Source organism: Centruroides sculpturatus, unplaced genomic scaffold (genome assembly GCF_000671375.1).
Source record: "Centruroides sculpturatus isolate CEXI.00-Female unplaced genomic scaffold, Cexi_2.0 scaffold222, whole genome shotgun sequence".
NCBI classification, from domain to species: Eukaryota; Metazoa; Arthropoda; class Arachnida; order Scorpiones; family Buthidae; genus Centruroides; species Centruroides sculpturatus.
The window spans coordinates 576757-603993 of NW_019384483.1; the positions used below are offsets into that span (position 1 = coordinate 576757).

General features: G+C 32.3%; 1 protein-coding gene across 1 annotated transcript in view; it reads right to left on the bottom strand.

Annotated features, from left to right (window-relative positions):
- Positions 1 to 22358: 22358 nt before the first annotated feature.
- The window catches only part of LOC111621523 (DNA-directed RNA polymerases I, II, and III subunit RPABC3-like), a 38136-nt gene continuing 33257 nt past the window's right edge, over positions 22359 to 27237 (bottom strand). The window contains exons 3-4 of the mRNA XM_023363681.1: positions 26033 to 26207; positions 22359 to 22596 (exon numbers count right to left, since the gene is read on the bottom strand). Coding sequence (XP_023219449.1) covers positions 22479 to 22596; positions 26033 to 26207 — 293 coding nt within the window. The 3' untranslated portion in view covers positions 22359 to 22478. The remainder of the gene's footprint in view (positions 22597 to 26032; positions 26208 to 27237) is intronic.

Here is a 27237-nt window from a genome sequence, read left to right on the forward strand (position 1 = left end):
TTTATGTTATTTTCTTCTGAGCATTTTTGTTTGATCATTCAGCATTAACAGGAGAGGAAGTAAGAGGAGACAAATTCCAGGTTTTCCTATTTTTCTAATAATAGTTTGTGTGAAAATTTGCTGCTTTCAAAGTTTTGTGCTGCTTTTGCAGTATCATAGCTGATAGCACTGGCAATACTACCACTAGCAAAATTGGCATTTTGACATGTCACGTTGCTTTCTGACAAAGACCATAGAGAAAGCTAAACTTAAGTACTACTGCACCCAGATTGTGCCAAGCATTTGTTGATTCCTGTGTAGAACTTCTTATTTGAGGTAAATGAAGGTAAATCATTGGCATGCTATGAAGGTACTGACTGATTGCATCATTACCACATGGTTGTGTGCTTTTGATCAACAATACAAAGTTTACATCAGTGCTACATTGACATAATTTCATATTACAGCTTAATATGATAAAAAATGGAAAATGATTCTCTGTTTGGCAGATATTTTATCTTTCAATTTCCAGTGAACAATTTCAGCATGAAAAAGGAACCTTATGGCATTCAAATTGTCTTCAGACTGTGGATTTTGAGAAAAGATCAGCAATAAACTGTCATAATTGAGGTGCAAAGCATGTTCAACATAAAAGTGCAAGATTTTAGCAGTTATTGTTTCAATCAGCATGCACAAAGCAGAAAACTCAAATCAAAATGGGGCAGTTTGGTGAAAGTGTTCACATCTCTCGGAGAGCAAGTGCATGTTTTCTTTCAAATCAGAAGGTCCAGAAATGGATAAATAAAAACATCAAGAATGGGGATCAGCTTCTTGCAGAAACAACGCTTTGAAGGTATCTAACTTCAGAAGGGGAAAATGATCTGTAAATGACTGTGGAGCTGTATGCAGATAAAGACATTGCTGTGGAATTGAATGAATCAGTGGATATGAAAAATCAGAAAATTGTAAATGCATTGGTGTGCCCTTTTGGTGATCTCTCCAATGCAGGTTCAGGTTAGTGTCCTCCAAGTTTGTAGAAACATGCACTGAAGACACAGTTGTAGATATGATATTAGATACTTTGCAGCTTATAAAGATTCTGAGAATAAGGTTAGTGACCTTCATCTCTGACAATGTACTAAATATGTGATCTGCAGGAACTTGACTACAAACTGTTTGCTCTCAGATGCTGTTCAAAACATGCTGGGTCCATATTTTACATTTGGGATCAGAAGAAATTAGAGGAGATAACAAAGTCTTTGACTGATATATAGCTTGCTTTAAGATACTTTAGCTAAATTTTGGCTAAAGACAAGCACATTAAGATTGTTTAAGGAAGGCAGGAAAATCAACTTCTTTACCTCCTGTTCCTGTGGTTACTTGCTGGGGGATATGTTTCCAGGCAGCATCATACCATGCTGGAGACATGAACAATGAGAAACAGTGGATTACATCATAAGAAGAAAATAGTACTGGTAGGGTTAAAGGAGTTAATTAATTCTGAAAATTTACTTATTCAACTCAGAAGGGTTTCTCAAGTTGAAGTTGTTCTTCCAAATCACATAAAAGAGTAGAGAGCATTACTGTCTGTAAGTCGTGTTTGGATTCTGGTGAAAACTGCAAGTTCTTCTCGAGGATTGTGACATTCTGTGTAAAAAAATTGGTAGTGTATCTGGATGGAAAGCACTCTTGAATTTTGTTCTGGAAGCATGTGAAGAATTTAACCCTAACACTGCAGATGTTAGTACTTTTACAGAATCCCTGCTGCTGACAGAGTAACAGTTTTCAATGCATCCTATTTCTGCTTGGGAGATTGCAGAAATAGGATGCATAGGATGCAAAATATAGAACTGTTATACAAAATATAAAACTGTTAACAAGCTCTGAGGATGACTTCAGCTTTTGGCAGAAATGGTCTAAAGAAATATTAGTATTTGCTCTTACTAATCTGACTGTTCTTGCAACTAGTGCTAATGTTGAGAGAAGCTTTTCATCAATGGAAAGAAATACTGCTCCTTTCAAGAGTTTCAATGGCAGAGGTTAACATGAATGTGCACCTGAGAATGGTATTTAATCAATTTGTGTGTACTGAGTATGAAGAAAATGATGCTACAGATCATCTGTAACCTTATGTGATATGTATAATAAAAATGAAAAGTTAAACATAATAAAATATTGTTGATTTACAGTTTACTCTAAGAGAAAAAAAGAAAAGCATCAAAAGCATTTTTAAAAGTTATACAATTTTCTTTTGATAGAAGCATGAGGGGAGAAAGCAGCCTTAATGGTAAGTGTATATCTCAAATTTTTATTTTGTGGTAAATTAAAAAAAAAAAAATACAATATATCTTAAAGTGCTTAAAATGGCCAACAAATACATGGAAACAAGAAAAAACAATTATTATTTGTTTTTTAGTAGGAAAGCCACATAGTTCACAGCCAAATTTTTTTTAGAAACACAGATACTGTTATCATCGATTGGTGATCAAAACCTCGTATATCCAATAATGGGTCAAAACCACATTTTTGCATTAACAATGTTGTAAAGTCAGTTTCTACATATTACCAAAACCTCACAAGTGTTGTGAACCTTTTAGGCCCACACTCTGATATTGTGAAAAATTTGCAATCTTGTACTCAAAATTTTGCTTTCTTGAAACAATTTTTTTTTTAGCACTCCTGTGAAATTTTAGGAAATACAATTATGAGGTTTTGATCATCAACTGACTATACAGAATAATAATTTTAATAGTGAGCAGTGAGATGAAGCCCCCAAAAAAAGGTGAGATGTCTCATCCATAGCCAGATATACTTGTGTTAATGTGGCTCTGGTCACAAGAAGTCTAGTCAAGAGAAAATACTGAAGATTAGTTAAGTTTATTGCCATGAAATGCAACCAATCAACAAATTGAAGATATTTGCTGTTTGTTTTGTTTTAACTAATAAAAATTTGAAAAGTCAGATTTTCCTCATCTTTATCCAGTTTGAGAATAATCACATTATAATTAGTAGTAATTGGCATTTTCTGGAATCAAGATTTCACTATTTAGAAATTTTTAACATTTCACAATTTTATCATTCTGATACAAAATCAAAAATAGTTTCATACTCAATCTATCATCACTGTCCATGGGACCAGTACCTGCTGGAGTCTGATCCCATTTTCACCATCCTTTTCCATCCCTCTCTGTCTAGGGCAAAGTGATCCAGCTTCTGAATACTATTTTTGCACTATTCTTTCACATCATCCATCCACTCTCTATGTGGCTTGCCTCTTTTATTTGTCCCTTCCATGATTCCAAGTGTTATAGTTTTAATTGCTCTCATTACTTATTCTACAGATATGACCAAAGAGGCCGAGTATCCTTTGGATGACCTGTTGGAATAGCATTTTCTCAGGTTGGATTCTTATAGACTTCATTTTATAGATTTTCATTTGTTACCTTATCATGCCAATTTACTCTGAATAGCTTCCTATAGCATTTTCTTTCAAAGACCTCTAGTTGTCTTCTGGCTTCCTGGTGTAAAACCCATGCCTCACAGCCAGAATTTTTAATTTTGTTTTTATTGTGATGTTTTGACTTTTCCAAATTTTGTCCAAGACTTTGAGATTTGCAGATCCTTTGGCTACTTTTGTTTTTATGTCTTCAAGATAGAAAGAAATGCTGACTGAAAATCTAGATAGGTATGTATAGTACATTCTTTTCAATTCTTGTTCCATTTATGTTAATTCCTTAATCGTGATTTTGCCTTCCAAATACCGTCATCTTGGTCTTTTATAAGTTCTTATGCAGTCCATATCTCATGCATTCTACATTTATGTGTTAACTGTGTTTTCCAGATCAGTTGCATTTTCTTCAAGAATTACAATATCGTGTACAAATCTAAGGTTTTTGATTCTTTGACTTTGCGCAGATATGCTTTTGATATCACTTGTGATGCATTCCATTACCCTTCCTAGCAGAGTTGTGAATAAAAGTGGCAATATCAGGTCTCCCTGTCTGGTACCTTTTCTTGTTTTAAACCATCTTCCAAGACTTCCAAAATTTCTCACTGCTGCCTTTACATTCTCATTAATATCCTGTAGAAGAGTTATTTTTTTTCCTCCTCTCTGAAAGATTCAAGCACTGTCCCTATTGCCTTTTGGTCTATGGAGTTGAATGCTTTTTTGAAATCAATAAAGCAGGCATATACATTTCTACCTTTTCTTTTTGCCTTTTCCACTATCAGATGCATTGTTAGGATTTGGTGTGTTATGCTTCTATCTTTCCTAAACCCCTCTTATTCATCTGATAAATGCTGTTCTACTTGGTATCTCAGCCTTTCTGTTAAGTGTTGTCAGTACTTTACCCATGGTGCTAGCGAGAGCAATTGTTCTATAGTTTGAACATTCCATTGCACTGTCTTTCTTTGTGGATAGGGATTAGTATTGATTTTTGAATTCCTTAGGAACTTTAGTGTGAAGGGAAAAACTGCATATTTGTGGATTTCTTTGATGAGTCCTTCATATTTTAGCATTTCAGCAATTATTTCATCACTCAATCTATGAATATCTTTAATTCAAACATTTAAAAAATTTGAGAGAATTCTATCCCAAAGTGTTTTTGAAATAAAATTCATATCACTAAGTTTATCATTTGTATTTGATTTCTTTGTATATGTTACCAGCCAAACCCAATTTTGGGCCAAACTAGTTTATCCTATGCATGTCAGGATATACTAGTTTAGCCTAGGATAATCTAGTTTGGCCTAAATACTTTAGGCTTAACTAGTTTGAGCTAGGCCGAACTGATTTATATACTACAAATTAGTGCCAGTATTAAAAAAATAATTATTTTGTGTAATTCAAAATGCCACCATAGTACACCCGGTGGTTAAAGTGTACCTAGGTAACCCCAATGGCGATGCTTCGGTTAGGTTGGTTTGGTTTGGTTAACTACATTTTTAGTAGACGTTTCCTTTTTTTCTTTTGTTCAAGAACTGCTGTGAATCAATAACTAGTGATGTTAAACAATGGGCGGCCTGCCGGCGGCTCCCCTCCGGGAGGAGTCCACCAAGGGCATGAACAGTCCAAAGTGCCGCCATTGGGGTTACCTAGGTACACTTTAATCCATCCTGTAAAAATAAATAAAAGATTAAATATTTTATATGTTACACTAAGAAGCACAAACAAGTTCATTTTTAATTTTAGTTTGACTTTAAAAGTTATTTTTATTATTTCGTTTGAATTTTTGAAAATATTTTCGAAAGTTAATTACCTTTAAAATTTCTTGGCTTAATAAAAAAAAATACAAACTGATAAGTACTGATTAGCTGATTTTTATTTTATAGTTTCGTACAAGTGTTGTGTCACTTCTAATCAATACCATTTTTTATAATTAAGTAGACTATGTTTGAATAAATAATGTTCATCTAATTGATTGCCTTTTAATTTTATTTTAATCATTAATATACTTAAATCAGGCCTGGCCAACCCGTGGCCCGTCACATTAAATTGTGTGGCATGCTAAGCGATATTATATATCTATTAAAACTTTCATTTTCCGTTACCAAAACAATTAAATAAACGAAAATTTGTATGTGTAGATTGTCCTAGGCTAAACTAGTATATCCTGACACGCATAGGATAAACTAGTTTGGCCAGTAACATATATATTAACATTTTGCTAAATTTAATTTTATCAAAATAATAGATGTAGCATATTGAAAAACTGCATAAGTTATCTGGTGTACAGATCAACATATTAGAATTTTCTAAGCATTGAGAGAGAGGAGATTTATTTAAAAATTAAACATGAATTCTTTATATCTTTGGACATCTGGAAGCTCTCTATTCTCATGAATATAGGTTATGTGAAACTTGGCAATTTAAATTGTTTTAATTTAGATTATGAGATAACAAGTTCAAGAAAAATTGTTTTTTATTCAGAAAGTTTTTGACCACTTGATTGCAATGTTCAGAGAATTTTCTAAGTTGCTACATATAAATAATCAAACTTAGCAACAATAATTATTATTGTTGCTAAGTTTGATTAAATTTTGATTAAGGTCAAAATGCAACAATAATAATTATTATATATGCAAGAGAGAAAGAATTATTTGAGAATTATTTCTTTAATGATATGAAGGTCTAAATTTTCAGTGGAAGGAATAGTATCACACTTTCTTTTACTATTCATTTCTATTAAATTTTGAATATTTACTCTAACGGAATAATTACACTTTAATGGTTATTTTTTATGTATTAAATTACTTGCAAAAATATATATAAAAATACTTTTTAAAGACTTTTGAAAGCCAATCCTCACATAGCAAAAAGTTTTCTTTTTATTTGAAAAACATTATAATTTGCTATAGAAACAATGTATATAATCATAAATATACAGTATGTGCAATGCATATACTGTATGTATATATATATATATGTGGTAGGCATCAAAAGGTAGGTGTCAAACTTTAGGAGCATTCAGAGGATTGCCCCTTTCTTAATCCCCAAGAGAGTTATAAGATTTCATTCTTTAAAATTACTCATTTTTATCACAGGAAACTTTTTTACTGATGACAAAATTAAAATAAAGATATTTGTTTTTAACTGAAAATTTGTTCTAGTGGATTGTTTCATTTCAACTCTTTCTGCCTTGTGGGCACTAAGAGGGTCTCTTTTAGCAAGCCCATTATGGATTCGGCCAGGCCCACAATGGGGCAACCGGGCGGTGAAGGACGTATCCGGACGGATCACCTCCCAAAAAATTGCTGGGGATTTTTCAACTCGTTCGGATTCAATTCCAGGTGCCCCAGAGCAGTAGGCTGCCACTTTGACCACTTGGCCATCATGTTCTGGTGGGTTGTGATTGTTTGGTCAAGTACCAAGGTTCCACTGTATTTGATTAAGAGACTTAGATATATCCAGTAGCACTGAAGGATTGATTAATGCAGTTAAACAAGAGATACCTAATATATTAATATTAGTACAATAATATATATACATATACAAGGAGGGAAAGAAAGTCACTTAACACCCCTGCTACAGAATATAGAATGTACCCAAAGAATATATATTGAGCACATCATGTAACATGCATAACTCTGTAATCATTCAAGGTAGGTAAATACAATAATTCAGCAATCAATTCCTTGTGAAAATCTGACACTAAATGATGTGTCACAGGACTACCTTCCCATTTACAGTATCGGAGTTGCATTCAGTATGGCCGCCATACTGAATTCCTGATATGAGTGAATTAACTTTGGGTGCATTCTATATTCTGTAGCAGGGGTGTTAAGTGACTTTCTTTCTCACGCTGTTCATACAGATATCTACTTGCATAATGTACTGTACAATGTCCTTTTTTATAAAGCTTGTGTGGTCTCTTTTTTATAGTCTGCAGGGGCCACTGGATGTAAGCTTCTATCAGCCATAAAAATTAAATGATTCATTTGACATTTTAGTTTTTCTATAAAAACACTATAATAATAATTATATAAACAACATTATTCAATTTACAAATATGTCCTAAGTATAGTGCATTAAAGAATTTAATTGTAAAATATTAAATACTGCACCATAATTTAAAAAATTCAGGCCATACATACAATGTTTCATGTATATTATCAATATATCTTTTGGAATTCTTTCATTTAGAAATTTCTGTTAAAATTTTTATTTAGACAAAAAGAAAAGTTTACATTTTTTACCAATAATGAATCATTAATCGAAATCTTGAAATTCTATCAAATTTTTATTTGAAATATTCAAAAAGATCCAATTCAGAAAGGTTAATCCATTACGTCAGAGATCCACTAAACCAAGGAAATATTTTATTAATATACTGAAAAGTCAATAAATACAATATTGAAAATACTTATATGTCTCGGAAATGCATCATAGTATTAGGATTTGACAAAATGTATTGAATATACTGTATTGTAACCAGTGCTTTTTTTGTCATAGAATGCAATGGAACGGCATTCCAATACCTTTTTTTTTAACCAAAAAAAAGCACTGAATAAAAGTAATGTAATATATTTGTAACATATTTTTAGTAATGAGATGAGCATTCCACCACCTTTTTTTCCCCCCAAACAAAGCACTGATTGTAACAATGCAATGCTTTAAATTCGTATTTGCGTTTATAACTTTGAAAATTATTTAAATACTTCGTCAACGAACCATAGAAATGTACACAATTGAAATCAAATTATAATCTGCAGTATGGAAAAAGTCCTGATACTGGAAATCCCATAGCACAATTTAGGCATTTATGTTTTACCAAAGTAAAGCGGTGTTTATATTTACGAGTAAATGGTATAAGAACGCTCTACTCGTATGAGAAATCTTGTGTGACGATTACATTATACCAGTTACACACGAAGCGGCGTTTACACTCATAAGTGTAAACGCCGCTTAAAAATGGAACCAATGTGCTGTATTTTGAATGTATCACTCCGCCGCCGTAGCTAATCTACAAAGCTATGTATGAAATTGAATAAAACAGAACAGGAAACTTCAAAATTCAAACACCACGTCGTTGTGTACTTCATTTTTTAAAAATAATCTCAAATTTTCTGCAAAGTATCGAACAATTCAAATTGTTTAAACAAGTTATAAATTATAATTTGTCACAATATACAATAAAATTTATAAAAGTATATTAAAAGTTTTCCTAATCTCACCAATTAGCGAGCTTGGTGGATCGTAAGTGACGTCATCCACGCCGTAGTTTAGAAACGCGCTTTCCTCATTTCATCATATAAAATGGCGGCCTACACGAACCTAATGTCTTCAAATTAAAAAATAATAATTCGCCCAAGAGAATAACAATCGTGAGAAGAAATGTTACTATAAAATTACTATTTTCGAGTTCTTTCGTTGTTTTAATGCCGTTATTTAATTCAAATAAACTATGAATAAGTACACGAGCGTTTGTCACAGACGCCGCATTTGTTTTCCCCATTTTCCTCCTTAATACGTCACACTATCAATCATTACACGGACCATCTTATCGATACGGTTAAGATGATGACGTCATTTGCTCAGCTTGATAACAAAATTTTGAAAAGAGGTGAAGTAATGACGAATTTAAGAAAACTTTTATATTCTACTTCGTAATGAATAAGGAACTATTTTCTTCGCGTATGTCGACTAATGAACATTGCTCCATTCGGGACAAATTATAGAATTCAATGGATGATGGGTTGGATGTAAGATCCGATATAACGCGACCGCCTCGAAAACCAGGCTTAAAACAATCTTCCGTGATTTCAATTCAATAAACTCTCAGTGAATATATATATATATATATATATTTTTTTTTTGGAAACAATAAATTATCATAATAAATTACAACAGATGGCGTTGATACGATAAGAATATTTTAAGTTTGTGACGTCACACGCGACAATTAAAAGATCGTGCTCTTAACATCCGAAATAATTTATGTAGAGATTGTAATCGTTTTTTTTTTTTTTATTCGTTGCTAAATTATTATTCTGTTAAAAATAACCATCAATAATAGTAACAAATTATATTAGTTAAAGCTATTTTTAATTCACGTAGCCGGTGACTGGTTATTTAACTCAATACAGATGTTTTGTAGTTTCTTAAATAGCGTTAACAGGTCGTTAAAGTGTCTTGAGTGGCAGCTGCAGGTTTGAGTGTTTCTTCATTTAAAGTATGTTTTTTCGAGTTATTTATGGCATTAATATTCAAAGATGGTATTTTAGTAGCTTAGCAATTAAGACCGCAATAGAAAGAATGATTCTTACCTTAAGTTTATTGCATTTTCAAACTTCTTTAAGACTTTTTAATTTATTCAAATTAACACGCGATAAGCCGATACAATGGTAATGAAATCTTTTTCCACGTGTAAAAGTTCACCTTGTACGAATCCTCATCCGACATTCTTCTCCCACAACATCAGCGCCATCTTTTTTTCACTTATAATAATGAAAAAATAATAATAATCTCGCTCGTTGCTCATTACTCAATGTTAATTAATATATAGAAGGGAGAAAAAGTTAATAAATTTTGAAAATAAATATTTAGAAACGTAAAAAGTTTAATTTCTAAATAAAATTTTTATCTGTTAAACATGTTGGCGTAAGAATTTAAGCTAAAAAGAGCGCTTCGAAATTATCATTTTTCTGTGGATTTTTATTTAAATATTGGCTACAAAAGTACTTAAAATGTATAAATTCTATGCTATATCATTAAGCAATTAAAAATGAATAAAGTTCTAAAAAATATTTAAAGGATGGTTAATTGCAGTTTTGCTTGGCTGTTACGAAACGCTAAGTTTGATACAGAGCAAGAAATTAGCTTTGTTCAAAATGCCGGGAATTGTTTTCTTATATATAAATTTAAATACTACCATTTAAAAATTTCACGAAATCATTTAGTATATATAATTTATAATTTTAAGGGATTCGAAATTGATTCACTCTAGTATATCTAGAATTCAAACGGTGGCCATTTTCGAACAAAATGGAGACGAAAATAAAAGATTCACGCAGCGTATTTTTTCTTCTGTAATTGAATCACATTATGAATATTTGAATTAACTAATTCTTAAAGATTTCGATGAAATCAAATTAAAATAAAGCGCATATTTTTATGAAAAAATTTATCATTTATAATGTGTTATACAATTCTTCTACTCGTTAAATTTTATTTTCTTGATGCTTTTCTGATGATAGTTTATACAGAATAATGCTCAAATAATAATAATTATTAAACATTTCTTCGTTGCAACTTAAAAATAGGACGAAAGATATCTTTGAATCAAGTTTCACGCAACTTCTTTAAGCATGCCATTGAAGATTTTCGTAAATTTGTCCACAAAAATAAGAGCCAAATTCGATGTCTGTTATTAAAATAATCTTTCAACTTTTTTAAAAAAAAGCCACGTATAATTTTCGCAGCTATTTTCTGTATATATAATAGCAGTTATTTTAAAATTTGAAGTCGGCGAATCAAAGTAACATGTCTAAGAAGTAAAAATTTTAATGGAAAACTTTACGGTAAGAAAAAGAATCTGAGCATTTACAAGAATTTGAGTTTTAAAAGAGGTGGAAAAACATTGGAAAAAAAAAGTTGGCACTGTTTAATGATTGGCTTAACTAATTGTGACAAGAATAACAATATCCTTTTCAACTGTTAACTGATTTTGTATGCCATTTCGTATTACCGTATCTGACAGCATTAAAAATTCTTTAGAAATTACATTACTTGTTTACTTCTACAACTGATTTATTAAAAATTGCTTAAAAAACAAGTTTTTCTATCCTAGTCGTTAAGTGGAATACCAATTTTTACAGTTTAAAATTTGAGTACAGTAAAAGATTTTGTGAAGATTTGATTCAAAGATCCATTAATATTTTAAGATGTAATTTGGATTTCCATCTAAATAATCGAAAATAGTATATAGAACTACTCGCAAATCTGAGTTATTTGAGAAGAAACGCTCGAGGAAATGAAGAATTTACCTTAAGATAAAAATTTAAATTCTTTTTTTATTAAAATAAGACTTAGTTACATCCTACTGTTTCGTTTCTTAAAATATTTCCACTATAAAACCTTTATCAAATCTTGTTATTACTACTGTGTAATTCCAAAATAATCTTAATGAGATTCATAACTTGAAAAAAACAGAGAAACACGTAATTATCAAACATCATTAACATTAATATTTTAAGTAATAATATTAAAGAAAAAAAATTTGGAGGACTTAAATATTTTTGAACAAGATTTAAAATACAATTTACGTTCTTTCCTATGGTGAAACTATAAAAATCACTTTCTAATATTTCCTCACCTTTCTTACTATTAATAAATGCAGAAAACAGAGGAGGATTACTCACCTCTGTTTCAGAATTTATTCAATGCCAAAGAGTTAATCATCAGTTGACTGATCTTCAAGCATCAACAACACCCTTAAGACTATAAAAAAATTCTTAAAATTACCAGCTAAATTTAATAGAAAAAACAAGTTATTGTCTCCGTTTTGTTTCAGATCGGTCTCTAATGCAGTTTTACCACACAGAGAGGAAAACTTTATCTTTAATGAACTCGCTTGATTGAATTTAGGGCAAAATACGCATATGGACTGAATCCTATACTTATTAATATTTTATGAACAAAGAATTTAAACATCGGTTCGGCAGTTTCGTAGTAAATAATATATTTTATCGAATTTTTGATTCGGTTTCTTATTAATTCTTTAAGAAGGGCCAAATTACCGAAAGAGAAATACCGATTGTTTTTTGAAGTGGAGCAATTTTTCTAATGGAAACTGCTCAAAATATTTGACATTTTGAACGCAAAGGTTCGCTCAAATCTACAGTTGTCCTATAAAATTCCGTACAAATGAAAGCTACGAGGTAAGAAGACAATTCCCGATGGACAGAAAAGCGCTTTAATGTATCTGTTTCTTTATAACAAGAAATATCCCGCTTAAATCTCTTGATAAGTCGATATCCTCCTCGAAGATTCTTTCGGATTTTAATAGAAACTTGAAAAAGAATATAATAATAATAATTCTTATCAATCGTAGCCGATAATTAACAATTAAAATAACGTTAGCCCAAACTTCTTCACATCACTTTTATTTTTTACGTATACAAATTCATTACAATTTCCATTATAAAAATGACATAGACATTCACAAATACCGGTAATGAGTAAGGAGAGAAATAATTCTAATACAGACTCAAAATGCCAACTTCTTCATCAGCAGATACACGTGATTATCCACCTCGAATCCATGAAGATTGTTCGGATCTCCTTGCAACCTCATCAAAAGTCCTCCGAACGATACGTAAGCGGCACTAAAGAGAAAAGAGGAGGGTAAATTAATTCGGGAAATACTTTAAAAATGAATATATTTGATTCATATCATTACATTTGTTTAAAAAAAATTTATTATTATTTTTAAATATGACGATAAGAGACGGTGGATGATGAGAGAGCGAAGGAAGGCGGCAGTACGACTAGTGGTTGTCGTCATCATTCACAACCAGCTAACCACACTGCCACCACCATTCACTTTTATGTAAAAAAAATTATTTTTGCCAACGTGTACGTCACGATCACGCTGCATATTAATAGCAAAAAATGTTCTTAATTAATATAAACTTTACACAAACACATACATATTATATAAATAAATCATTTATATATAATAAAATATTAATATAAAAAAAAATAAGTAATGAAATATATAAATCAATCTTTATAAGAAATTATTTTATGCGTTAAATTCGCGTTAAAAAATTGTAAATAGAATTGCGGTTTGATCCGTATTGAGGGGGTGCCGCCGCATCGATATCCGTTACTATGCCAACCGATTGGGAAGGAGAACGAAGGTCGTTCGGAGAAAAATCCGATGTTACCAAGAAGAATGCATTTTATAGTCACGGGAAAGAGCGCACTTAATCATACAAAAGGCGCTATTCATCCAGTGCTTTAATAACAATTCGCCGACGATACGCTTGAGGTGTTCGTTAAATTATATATATTTTTAAAAATTTGTTTTAAAATATAAATTTATAATTTTCGAAATTTCTTCGTTAAACTCGCGTAATTAGAATTTAAAGTTTTATTTCTTATTTATTTATTTTTTATTCCGGGTATTTATTTATAGTTTAAAAACTATAAGTTAGAAGTGGGAGTTGCATCGAGAGATAACGATTATAGTATTATGTTCGATCGGAAAGTTAGGAAAAAAAAAAATAATAATAATAAAAACAAAGAATGACATGAAAAACATTTATATTTATTTTATCTATTAATACAATATATATATAAATATATATCAAGATAAGGGGGCAAATAGCCGCAATGCAGACGATATCGTTTTACACATTTCGGGTCGAATACAGGCTGATTTGCAAACTTCTATTTAAAATAATCCAAGTACGGCGACCTTGAAGGTTGATGTAGAAGGGCGCATAACATTAGCTACTCTTTTGGTCCCGACGACGTTTTCCTTCGCTTCGTCTCTGCTGAATCGTTTAAGATCCTTCACCAAAAACCTGCCATCGTTTGAGATGAATTTTGTCAAAGACCGCAAGATTCGGAACGGATTTCGACGTGTGACTTGCGTCTTTTTAATGTACAGTACATAAACGATTGTTGTGGATTTCGATGTGACTCTATAAACATTGTTTGCGTGCTTTAAATATTCGTGGGTTTATGTATAAAAATTAACACAGCTTAAATTGATAAGTATTAAGGAGTTTTATTTATTTAGAGAAAAATTGGCAGTTGGGCAATACATAGAAAGAGTTCGTTCACAGTTTGTTTTTCTTTTTTTAAAGTGCTACAACTTTTATTTTGTTTTTGATAGAGTTGGCGCAGAATAGGAAGACCCCCACCAAAAGCTACACAGAAACAGAATTTGTTACAACGTACAATAACTACCGAAGCCAATTTGTCGATGATCTACATTAAAAAAAAATAATAATAATTATAAAAAAAAAAAAAAGCGTTAACTATCACCACTGAAGAATCTCAGCTCGGAGAGAGGTGTCGAAGATGTGTCGTGGGTAGTTTTCATTCCAGAAAATGCATTTACAGATATTACAAGAACTCTTGTAAACGCATCTCTGGAACGAAAGTACCAGCGACCAGGAGTGGACAACAGTGCAGGATAGAGCAACAAGCCAGAAAAGGTTTACATATGTNGTTCATTTTTAAGTTTAGTTTGACTTTAAAAGTTATTTTTATTATTTTGTTTGAATTTTTGAAAATCTTTTCAAAAGTTAATTACCTTTAAAAGTGCATGGCTTAATAAAAAAAAAATACAAAATGATAAGTACTGATTAGCTTATTTTTATTTTATAGTTTTGTACAAGTGTTGTGTCACTTCTAATCAATACCGTTTTTTTATAATTAAGTAGACTATGTTTGAATAAATACAATATCAATCAATCAATATCATTTATTAGATACTATAAATAGTACATTCCCAGTACCGCATAGCATTGCTGGGGTACTTGAATAAATACAGTAGATTCCCCCTATAACAATGTTGATAATTCCATTTTATATGAATTCCATGTTGTACGAGTCACTTAGATTTTACAAATACGTGTGCCGGGCTGTGAACAGCTCACGTATTTGTAAAAGCTAAGTGACTCGTACAACATGGAATTCATATAAAACAGAATTATCAACAGTGTTATGGGGGGTCTACTGTATTGTTCATCTAATTGATTGCCTTTTAATTTTATTTTAACCATTAATATACTTAAATCAGGCCTGGCCAACCCATGGCCCGTCACATTAAATTGTGTGGCATGCTAAGCGATATTATATATCTATTAAAACTTTCATTTTCCGTTACCAAAACAATTAAATAAACGAAAATTTGTATGTGTAGATTGTCCTAGGCTAAACTAGTATATCCTGACACGCATAGGATAAACTAGTTTGGCCAGTAACATATATATTAACATTTTGCTAAATTTAATTTTATCAAAATAATAGATGTAGCATATTGAAAAACTGCATAAGTTATCTGGTGTACAGATCAACATATTAGAATTTTCTAAGCATTGAGAGAGAGGAGATTTATTTAAAAATTAAACATGAATTCTTTATATCTTTGGACATCTGGAAGCTCTCTATTCTCATGAATATAGGTTATGTGAAACTTGGCAATTTAAATTGTTTTAATTTAGATTATGAGATAACAAGTTCAAGAAAAATTGTTTTTTATTCAGAAAGTTTTTGACCACTTGATTGCAATGTTCAGAGAATTTTCTAAGTTGCTACATATAAATAATCAAACTTAGCAACAATAATTATTATTGTTGCTAAGTTTGATTAAATTTTGATTAAGGTCAAAATGCAACAATAATAATTATTATATATGCAAGAGAGAAAGAATTATTTGAGAATTATTTCTTTAATGATATGAAGGTCTAAATTTTCAGTGGAAGGAATAGTATCACACTTTCTTTTACTATTCATTTCTATTAAATTTTGAATATTTACTCTAACGGAATAATTACACTTTAATGGTTATTTTTTATGTATTAAATTACTTGCAAAAATATATATAAAAATACTTTTTAAAGACTTTTGAAAGCCAATCCTCACATAGCAAAAAGTTTTCTTTTTATTTGAAAAACATTATAATTTGCTATAGAAACAATGTATATAATCATAAATATACAGTATGTGCAATGCATATACTGTATGTATATATATATATATGTGGTAGGCATCAAAAGGTAGGTGTCAAACTTTAGGAGCATTCAGAGGATTGCCCCTTTCTTAATCCCCAAGAGAGTTATAAGATTTCATTCTTTAAAATTACTCATTTTTATCACAGGAAACTTTTTTACTGATGACAAAATTAAAATAAAGATATTTGTTTTTAACTGAAAATTTGTTCTAGTGGATTGTTTCATTTCAACTCTTTCTGCCTTGTGGGCACTAAGAGGGTCTCTTTTAGCAAGCCCATTATGGATTCGGCCAGGCCCACAATGGGGCAACCGGGCGGTGAAGGACGTATCCGGACGGATCACCTCCCAAAAAATTGCTGGGGATTTTTCAACTCGTTCGGATTCAATTCCAGGTGCCCCAGAGCAGTAGGCTGCCACTTTGACCACTTGGCCATCATGTTCTGGTGGGTTGTGATTGTTTGGTCAAGTACCAAGGTTCCACTGTATTTGATTAAGAGACTTAGATATATCCAGTAGCACTGAAGGATTGATTAATGCAGTTAAACAAGAGATACCTAATATATTAATATTAGTACAATAATATATATACATATACAAGGAGGGAAAGAAAGTCACTTAACACCCCTGCTACAGAATATAGAATGTACCCAAAGAATATATATTGAGCACATCATGTAACATGCATAACTCTGTAATCATTCAAGGTAGGTAAATACAATAATTCAGCAATCAATTCCTTGTGAAAATCTGACACTAAATGATGTGTCACAGGACTACCTTCCCATTTACAGTATCGGAGTTGCATTCAGTATGGCCGCCATACTGAATTCCTGATATGAGTGAATTAACTTTGGGTGCATTCTATATTCTGTAGCAGGGGTGTTAAGTGACTTTCTTTCTCACGCTGTTCATACAGATATCTACTTGCATAATGTACTGTACAATGTCCTTTTTTATAAAGCTTGTGTGGTCTCTTTTTTATAGTCTGCAGGGGCCACTGGATGTAAGCTTCTATCAGCCATAAAAATTAAATGATTCATTTGACATTTTAGTTTTTCTATAAAAACACTATAATAATAATTATATAAACAACATTATTCAATTTACAAATATGTCCTAAGTATAGTGCATTAAAGAATTTAATTGTAAAATATTAAATACTGCACCATAATTTAAAAAATTCAGGCCATACATACAATGTTTCATGTATATTATCAATATATCTTTTGGAATTCTTTCATTTAGAAATTTCTGTTAAAATTTTTATTTAGACAAAAAGAAAAGTTTACATTTTTTACCAATAATGAATCATTAATCGAAATCTTGAAATTCTATCAAATTTTTATTTGAAATATTCAAAAAGATCCAATTCAGAAAGGTTAATCCATTACGTCAGAGATCCACTAAACCAAGGAAATATTTTATTAATATACTGAAAAGTCAATAAATACAATATTGAAAATACTTATATGTCTCGGAAATGCATCATAGTATTAGGATTTGACAAAATGTATTGAATATACTGTATTGTAACCAGTGCTTTTTTTGTCATAGAATGCAATGGAACGGCATTCCAATACCTTTTTTTTTAACCAAAAAAAAGCACTGAATAAAAGTAATGTAATATATTTGTAACATATTTTTAGTAATGAGATGAGCATTCCACCACCTTTTTTTCCCCCCAAACAAAGCACTGATTGTAACAATGCAATGCTTTAAATTCGTATTTGCGTTTATAACTTTGAAAATTATTTAAATACTTCGTCAACGAACCATAGAAATGTACACAATTGAAATCAAATTATAATCTGCAGTATGGAAAAAGTCCTGATACTGGAAATCCCATAGCACAATTTAGGCATTTATGTTTTACCAAAGTAAAGCGGTGTTTATATTTACGAGTAAATGGTATAAGAACGCTCTACTCGTATGAGAAATCTTGTGTGACGATTACATTATACCAGTTACACACGAAGCGGCGTTTACACTCATAAGTGTAAACGCCGCTTAAAAATGGAACCAATGTGCTGTATTTTGAATGTATCACTCCGCCGCCGTAGCTAATCTACAAAGCTATGTATGAAATTGAATAAAACAGAACAGGAAACTTCAAAATTCAAACACCACGTCGTTGTGTACTTCATTTTTTAAAAATAATCTCAAATTTTCTGCAAAGTATCGAACAATTCAAATTGTTTAAACAAGTTATAAATTATAATTTGTCACAATATACAATAAAATTTATAAAAGTATATTAAAAGTTTTCCTAATCTCACCAATTAGCGAGCTTGGTGGATCGTATGTGACGTCATCCACGCCGTAGTTTAGAAACGCGCTTTCCTCATTTCATCATATAAAATGGCGGCCTACACGAACCTAATGTCTTCAAATTAAAAAATAATAATTCGCCCAAGAGAATAACAATCGTGAGAAGAAATGTTACTATAAAATTACTATTTTCGAGTTCTTTCGTTGTTTTAATGCCGTTATTTAATTCAAATAAACTATGAATAAGTACACGAGCGTTTGTCACAGACGCCGCATTTGTTTTCCCCATTTTCCTCCTTAATACGTCACACTATCAATCATTACACGGACCATCTTATCGATACGGTTAAGATGATGACGTCATTTGCTCAGCTTGATAACAAAATTTTGAAAAGAGGTGAAGTAATGACGAATTTAAGAAAACTTTTATATTCTACTTCGTAATGAATAAGGAACTATTTTCTTCGCGTATGTCGACTAATGAACATTGCTCCATTCGGGACAAATTATAGAATTCAATGGATGATGGGTTGGATGTAAGATCCGATATAACGCGACCGCCTCGAAAACCAGGCTTAAAACAATCTTCCGTGATTTCAATTCAATAAACTCTCAGTGAATATATATATATATATATATATTTTTTTTTTGGAAACAATAAATTATCATAATAAATTACAACAGATGGCGTTGATACGATAAGAATATTTTAAGTTTGTGACGTCACACGCGACAATTAAAAGATCGTGCTCTTAACATCCGAAATAATTTATGTAGAGATTGTAATCGTTTTTTTTTTTTTTTATTCGTTGCTAAATTATTATTCTGTTAAAAATAACCATCAATAATAGTAACAAATTATATTAGTTAAAGCTATTTTTAATTCACGTAGCCGGTGACTGGTTATTTAACTCAATACAGATGTTTTGTAGTTTCTTAAATAGCGTTAACAGGTCGTTAAAGTGTCTTGAGTGGCAGCTGCAGGTTTGAGTGTTTCTTCATTTAAAGTATGTTTTTTCGAGTTATTTATGGCATTAATATTCAAAGATGGTATTTTAGTAGCTTAGCAATTAAGACCGCAATAGAAAGAATGATTCTTACCTTAAGTTTATTGCATTTTCAAACTTCTTTAAGACTTTTTAATTTATTCAAATTAACACGCGATAAGCCGATACAATGGTAATGAAATCTTTTTCCACGTGTAAAAGTTCACCTTGTACGAATCCTCATCCGACATTCTTCTCCCACAACATCAGCGCCATCTTTTTTTCACTTATAATAATGAAAAAATAATAATAATCTCGCTCGTTGCTCATTACTCAATGTTAATTAATATATAGAAGGGAGAAAAAGTTAATAAATTTTGAAAATAAATATTTAGAAACGTAAAAAGTTTAATTTCTAAATAAAATTTTTATCTGTTAAACATGTTGGCGTAAGAATTTAAGCTAAAAAGAGCGCTTCGAAATTATCATTTTTCTGTGGATTTTTATTTAAATATTGGCTACAAAAGTACTTAAAATGTATAAATTCTATGCTATATCATTAAGCAATTAAAAATGAATAAAGTTCTAAAAAATATTTAAAGGATGGTTAATTGCAGTTTTGCTTGGCTGTTACGAAACGCTAAGTTTGATACAGAGCAAGAAATTAGCTTTGTTCAAAATGCCGGGAATTGTTTTCTTATATATAAATTTAAATACTACCATTTAAAAATTTCACGAAATCATTTAGTATATATAATTTATAATTTTAAGGGATTCGAAATTGATTCACTCTAGTATATCTAGAATTCAAACGGTGGCCATTTTCGAACAAAATGGAGACGAAAATAAAAGATTCACGCAGCGTATTTTTTCTTCTGTAATTGAATCACATTATGAATATTTGAATTAACTAATTCTTAAAGATTTCGATGAAATCAAATTAAAATAAAGCGCATATTTTTATGAAAAAATTTATCATTTATGTGTTATACAATTCTTCTACTCGTTAAATTTTATTTTCTTGATGCTTTTCTGATGATAGTTTATACAGAATAATGCTCAAATAATAATAATTATTAAACATTTCTTCGTTGCAACTTAAAAATAGGACGAAAGATATCTTTGAATCAAGTTTCACGCAACTTCTTTAAGCATGCCATTGAAGATTTTCGTAAATTTGTCCACAAAAATAAGAGCCAAATTCGATGTCTGTTATTAAAATAATCTTTCAACTTTTTTTAAAAAAAGCCACGTATAATTTTCGCAGCTATTTTCTGTATATATAATAGCAGTTATTTTAAAATTTGAAGTCGGCGAATCAAAGTAACATGTCTAAGAAGTAAAAATTTTAATGGAAAACTTTACGGTAAGAAAAAGAATCTGAGCATTTACAAGAATTTGAGTTTTAAAAGAGGTGGAAAAACATTGGAAAAAAAAAGTTGGCACTGTTTAATGATTGGCTTAACTAATTGTGACAAGAATAACAATATCCTTTTCAACTGTTAACTGATTTTGTATGCCATTTCGTATTACCGTATCTGACAGCATTAAAAATTCTTTAGAAATTACATTACTTGTTTACTTCTACAACTGATTTATTAAAAATTGCTTAAAAAACAAGTTTTTCTATCCTAGTCGTTAAGTGGAATACCAATTTTTACAGTTTAAAATTTGAGTACAGTAAAAGATTTTGTGAAGATTTGATTCAAAGATCCATTAATATTTTAAGATGTAATTTGGATTTCCATCTAAATAATCGAAAATAGTATATAGAACTACTCGCAAATCTGAGTTATTTGAGAAGAAACGCTCGAGGAAATGAAGAATTTACCTTTAAGATAAAAATTTAAATTTTTTTTTTATTAAAATAAGACTTAGTTACATCCTACTGTTTCGTTTCTTAAAATATTTCCACTATAAAACCTTTATCAAATCTTGTTATTACTACTGTGTAATTCCAAAATAATCTTAATGAGATTCATAACTTGAAAAAACAGAGAAACAAGTAATTATCAAACATCATTAACATTAATATTTTAAGTAATAATATTAAAGAAAAAAAATTTGGAGGACTTAAATATTTTTGAACAAGATTTAAAATACAATTTACGTTCTTTCCTATGGTGAAACTATAAAAATCACTTTCTAATATTTCCTCACCTTTATTACTATTAATAAATGCAGAAAACAGAGGAGGATTACTCACCTCTGTTTCAGAATTTATTCAATGCCAAAGAGTTAATCATCAGTTGACTGATCTTCAAGCATCAACAACACCCTTAAGACTATAAAAAAATTCTTAAAATTACCAGCTAAATTTAATAGAAAAAACAAGTTATTGTCTCCGTTTTGTTTCAGATCGGTCTCTAATGCAGTTTTACCACACAGAGAGGAAAACTTTATCTTTAATGAACTCGCTTGATTGAATTTAGGGCAAAATACGCATATGGACTGAATCCTATACTTATTAATATTTTATGAACAAAGAATTTAAACATCGGTTCGGCAGTTTCGTAGTAAATAATATATTTTATCGAATTTTTGATTCGGTTTCTTATTAATTCTTTAAGAAGGGCCAAATTACCGAAAGAGAAATACCGATTGTTTTTTGAAGTGGAGCAATTTTTCTAATGGAAACTGCTCAAAATATTTGACATTTTGAACGCAAAGGTTCGCTCAAATCTACAGTTGTCCTATAAAATTCCGTACAAATGAAAGCTACGAGGTAAGAAGACAATTCCCGATGGACAGAAAAGCGCTTTAATGTATCTGTTTCTTTATAACAAGAAATATCCCGCTTAAATCTCTTGATAAGTCGATATCCTCCTCGCAGATTCTTTCGGATTTTAATAGAAACTTGAAAAAGAATATAATAATAATAATTCTTATCAATCGTAGCCGATAATTAACAATTAAAATAACGTTAGCCCAAACTTCTTCACATCACTTTTATTTTTTACGTATACAAATTCATTACAATTTCCATTATAAAAATGACATAGACATTCACAAATACCGGTAATGAGTAAGGAGAGAAATAATTCTAATACAGACTCAAAATGCCAACTTCTTCATCAGCAGATACACGTGATTATCCACCTCGAATCCATGAAGATTGTTCGGATCTCCTTGCAACCTCATCAAAAGTCCTCCGAACGATACGTAAGCGGCACTAAAGAGAAAAGAGGAGGGTAAATTAATTCGGGAAATACTTTAAAAATGAATATATTTGATTCATATCATTACATTTGTTTAAAAAAAATTTATTATTATTTTTAAATATGACGATAAGAGACGGTGGATGATGAGAGAGCGAAGGAAGGCGGCAGTACGACTAGTGGTTGTCGTCATCATTCACAACCAGCTAACCACACTGCCACCACCATTCACTTTTATGTAAAAAAAATTATTTTTGCCAACGTGTACGTCACGATCACGCTGCATATTAATAGCAAAAAATGTTCTTTAATTAATATAAACTTTACACAAACACATACATATTATATAAACAAATCATTTATATATAATAAAATATTAATATAAAAAAAATAAGTAATGAAATATATAAATCAATCTTTATAAGAAATTATTTTATGCGTTAAATTCGCGTTAAAAAATTGTAAATAGAATTGCGGTTTGATCCGTATTGAGGGGGTGCTGCCGCATCGATATCCGTTACTATGCCAACCGATTGGGAAGGAGAACGAAGGTCGTTCGGAGAAAAATCCGATGTTACCAAGAAGAATGCATTTTATAGTCACGGGAAAGAGCGCACTTAATCATACAAAAGGCGCTATTCATCCAGTGCTTTAATAACAATTCGCCGACGATACGCTTGAGGTGTTCGTTAAATTATATATATTTTTAAAAATTTGTTTTAAAATATAAATTTATAATTTTCGAAATTTCTTCGTTAAACTCGCGTAATTAGAATTTAAAGTTTTATTTCTTATTTATTTATTTTTTATTCCGGGTATTTATTTATAGTTTAAAAACTATAAGTTAGAAGTGGGAGTTGCATCGAGAGATAACGATTATAGTATTATGTTCGATCGGAAAGTTAGGAAAAAAAAAAATAATAATAATAAAAACAAAGAATGACATGAAAAACATTTATATTTATTTTATCTATTAATACAATATATATATAAATATATATCAAGATAAGGGGGCAAATAGCCGCAATGCAGACGATATCGTTTTACACATTTCGGGTCGAATACAGGCTGATTTGCAAACTTCTATTTAAAATAATCCAAGTACGGCGACCTTGAAGGTTGATGTAGAAGGGCGCATAACATTAGCTACTCTTTTGGTCCCGACGACGTTTTCCTTCGCTTCGTCTCTGCTGAATCGTTTAAGATCCTTCACCAAAAACCTGCCATCGTTTGAGATGAATTTTGTCAAAGACCGCAAGATTCGGAACGGATTTCGACGTGTGACTTGCGTCTTTTTAATGTACAGTACATAAACGATTGTTGTGGATTTCGATGTGACTCTATAAACATTGTTTGCGTGCTTTAAATATTCGTGGGTTTATGTATAAAAATTAACACAGCTTAAATTGATAAGTATTAAGGAGTTTTATTTATTTAGAGAAAAATTGGCAGTTGGGCAATACATAGAAAGAGTTCGTTCACAGTTTGTTTTTCTTTTTTTAAAGTGCTACAACTTTTATTTTGTTTTTGATAGAGTTGGCGCAGAATAGGAAGACCCCCACCAAAAGCTACACAGAAACAGAATTTGTTACAACGTACAATAACTACCGAAGCCAATTTGTCGATGATCTACATTAAAAAAAAAATAATAATAATTATAATAAAAAAAAAAGCGTTAACTATCACCACTGAAGAATCTCAGCTCGGAGAGAGGTGTCGAAGATGTGTCGTGGGTAGTTTTCATTCCAGAAAATGCATTTACAGATATTACAAGAACTCTTGTAAACGCATCTCTGGAACGAAAGTACCAGCGACCAGGAGTGGACAACAGTGCAGGATAGAGCAACAAGCCAGAAAAGGTTTACATATGTCTATACACATATATATCCATTGGAAATCCGGTGGTGCACAGAGGTAAACCTATAAAAAATAGGAAGAAATAATAGCACCACCAGTACATGCTTTTCCACTAGTAATTGCATTCCTCAATAATCCATGCACATAACCAGAAAGATTCTCATGCAAACAGTTCGTTAAAAGTCATACTATCTAGTAAAATGGTATACACCGAAGATGCAGAATATAGTATATCCATCGAGAAGCAGGCAGGGGAATCGTTAGATTTCTAATTTAAAAAAATGGCATGCTGATATTAAGAAAACAACTACAGGACATTCGGCGCAATCACGTGACGTAACCGAGTTGCGGATTATTTTCACTCCACATACCAGCGTAACAGATCCTTCAATACAGTTTCCTAACTATCAAAACAGACACGTACAAACGGGTCGCAAAATGCGGGGTAAAATGTTAACACGAAGAGGGAATTCTAACACAGAAAGTTAATAATGCGCAGTTCGGGCAGGTTAGCAGGCAAATACATAGAACCGAACTGTTAAGTTACGTAAATATAATTCTTTTTTTAATGCAAGAAGGTAATAAGTAGGAGTAGGTAGCGATGTCACAAAACTCGTGGTCACACCGTCCATCAAATCACACATACACAAACACACGTACTCACCCCTACGCACACATCACTAGTCTCTCTTCCGAAAACGTACAATGCTTCGAGAGTGGTTTTCAGCTACATCGGATAACAAGAATAGCACACGACGGCCGGGCCACGGAAGGCGGTCCGAAAATACACGAGGACGCAATGGTAACGCTGCAACAAACCCATGTCACACCCCGCTAGACCGACGTCGGAAAGACGACGTAGCTACGTCGTCTTTGAAACCAGACATCGATATGAAAAACAGTTCGATTTGTTTTGACAACGAATACAGGGGATAGTTTCGAGCCCGCGCACATTTTTCTATTGCCAGACAGATCGAAAGTGGACAGGAAAAAGGGGAAATTAACTTTCACCGATTTTTCTAAAATTTCAACGGGGGAGAATGGAGAAAAAAGTGATGGCCGGGGCTGTGCGGTAACAGAAATACTAGGTAAACACGTGTGGGATAGAAGAAAGGGACAAAAATACCAGCGCCCGTCCCTATCGCACTTCCAGTCTTTCCTTTTGTGCAGACACACATACTGTATTGGCGAACGACACAATTGGATCGCTGACAGAATCCTTTCTGCTCCTAAAATAGCTCGGCAGCTCTACTTTGTTCGATGACGTCGACCGGAATCGCCCGTCAAAGCGAACCTCTCCAGTCTTCTTAATAGGAAACGAGGTAACTGAAGTCGCATAAGTAACGAGATTACGATCCGGAGCCTTCCGTTTCCTAACGGACCGAGGACGAGTTGCCGATTTCACCCGCGATCCAACTGAGATACCACCAGCTGTGTTCACACTCGTTTCTTTAACACTACCGATGTGAACTCAGAGTGGTACTCAGTTAAACCCAGGCACAGTCGCATCTCTCGCTTAGTCGACCCTGGAGAGAGAGAGAGAAAGAAAAAAAAAAAAGGGCAAAACTGAACCAGCAGCAAAATTATACTCACAGTCGGGTAGTCTCTCCGGCTCCGTCGTCGCCTTCGATGCGATAAATCTTGCCGTACATAACGTACTCGAAACTGTCTGCCCTGGATGCTCCCGTCTCCACAGGATTCCACTCCCCGTCGTCCGGATATCCGTCCTCGCGTAGGGTGGACGCGATCACCAAACGAAATTTGTCACCTGTAAAAAGTAAAGGTCAGCATTTTACCTGCCGATATCCTCCGACCCGATCCACGAGAGGGAAATTTCCTTAACGACGTTATTTTAACCTTTCCGAAGTTTACTCTTCGTGGTCGACTACGCACCCACAACCACTTAACAAAAATTGGGCCATTCCGACAAAACCGTACAGAGGTCGCCTATATCACAAGCTATTGTCAGCGGAGATAATAGGTATTCACTCAGAAGTGGGGTCAACGATTATCCCGTTCCAAGGTCTGAGTGTCACGAGACGTCCATTGTCGTACCTGTCAACAGTTTTTAAATTTAATTCGTCTATGACTATTTTCGGAGCCGACGTTGCCTTAGCTTTCCGTAAAGACCCAACGTGTCGACGGGGTGTTTCCGTTTCGCAACACCCCGTAAATACCGATCGTCGGCGTAAACACGGCACGACGGACGACAAACAACTTGCAAAACTCGATCGAAACCAACTCCTTCCGTCGGTAAACACCGCAAATACACCTCCCCTCCACACAAATCCAACGAGTGGTTAATCCGTCCGGGCCGACGTTCCGTAAAGTGTCCAACATCGCCTTAATGGCTGGATATATATATCGGGAGTGGGTCAAAGTGACAACTGATAATGGCGAAACAATACAACGAACAATTATCAGTAGCCGCGGAAGGAAGGGGGCGGTAACAGCTCTTCCACGGATGTGACGGACGGGAGAAAGAAATTACTCGATTCTTCGCCCCCCGAACGATCTTCCACCGCCTCCGATCGTCTCAACGTCACCCGGAAGATCGACTCGATTAATCTTCCACCCGTCGACTATATTTAGCGCTCGAGAAGAGCACGAACGGCACAACGTTATTACGTGCGAGATAATGATTTATCTTTTTTTAACTTGTTATTTTATAAATGTGTGTTTTATAAAAGAATCTTATCTGACAACGAAAGCTGTTTCGTCATCCGCCGCAATCGATGTTAAAATTTGAAAAGGTCGAGTCTACCCACATCCATCTAAGCCGTTCTATCCGCTCTCCG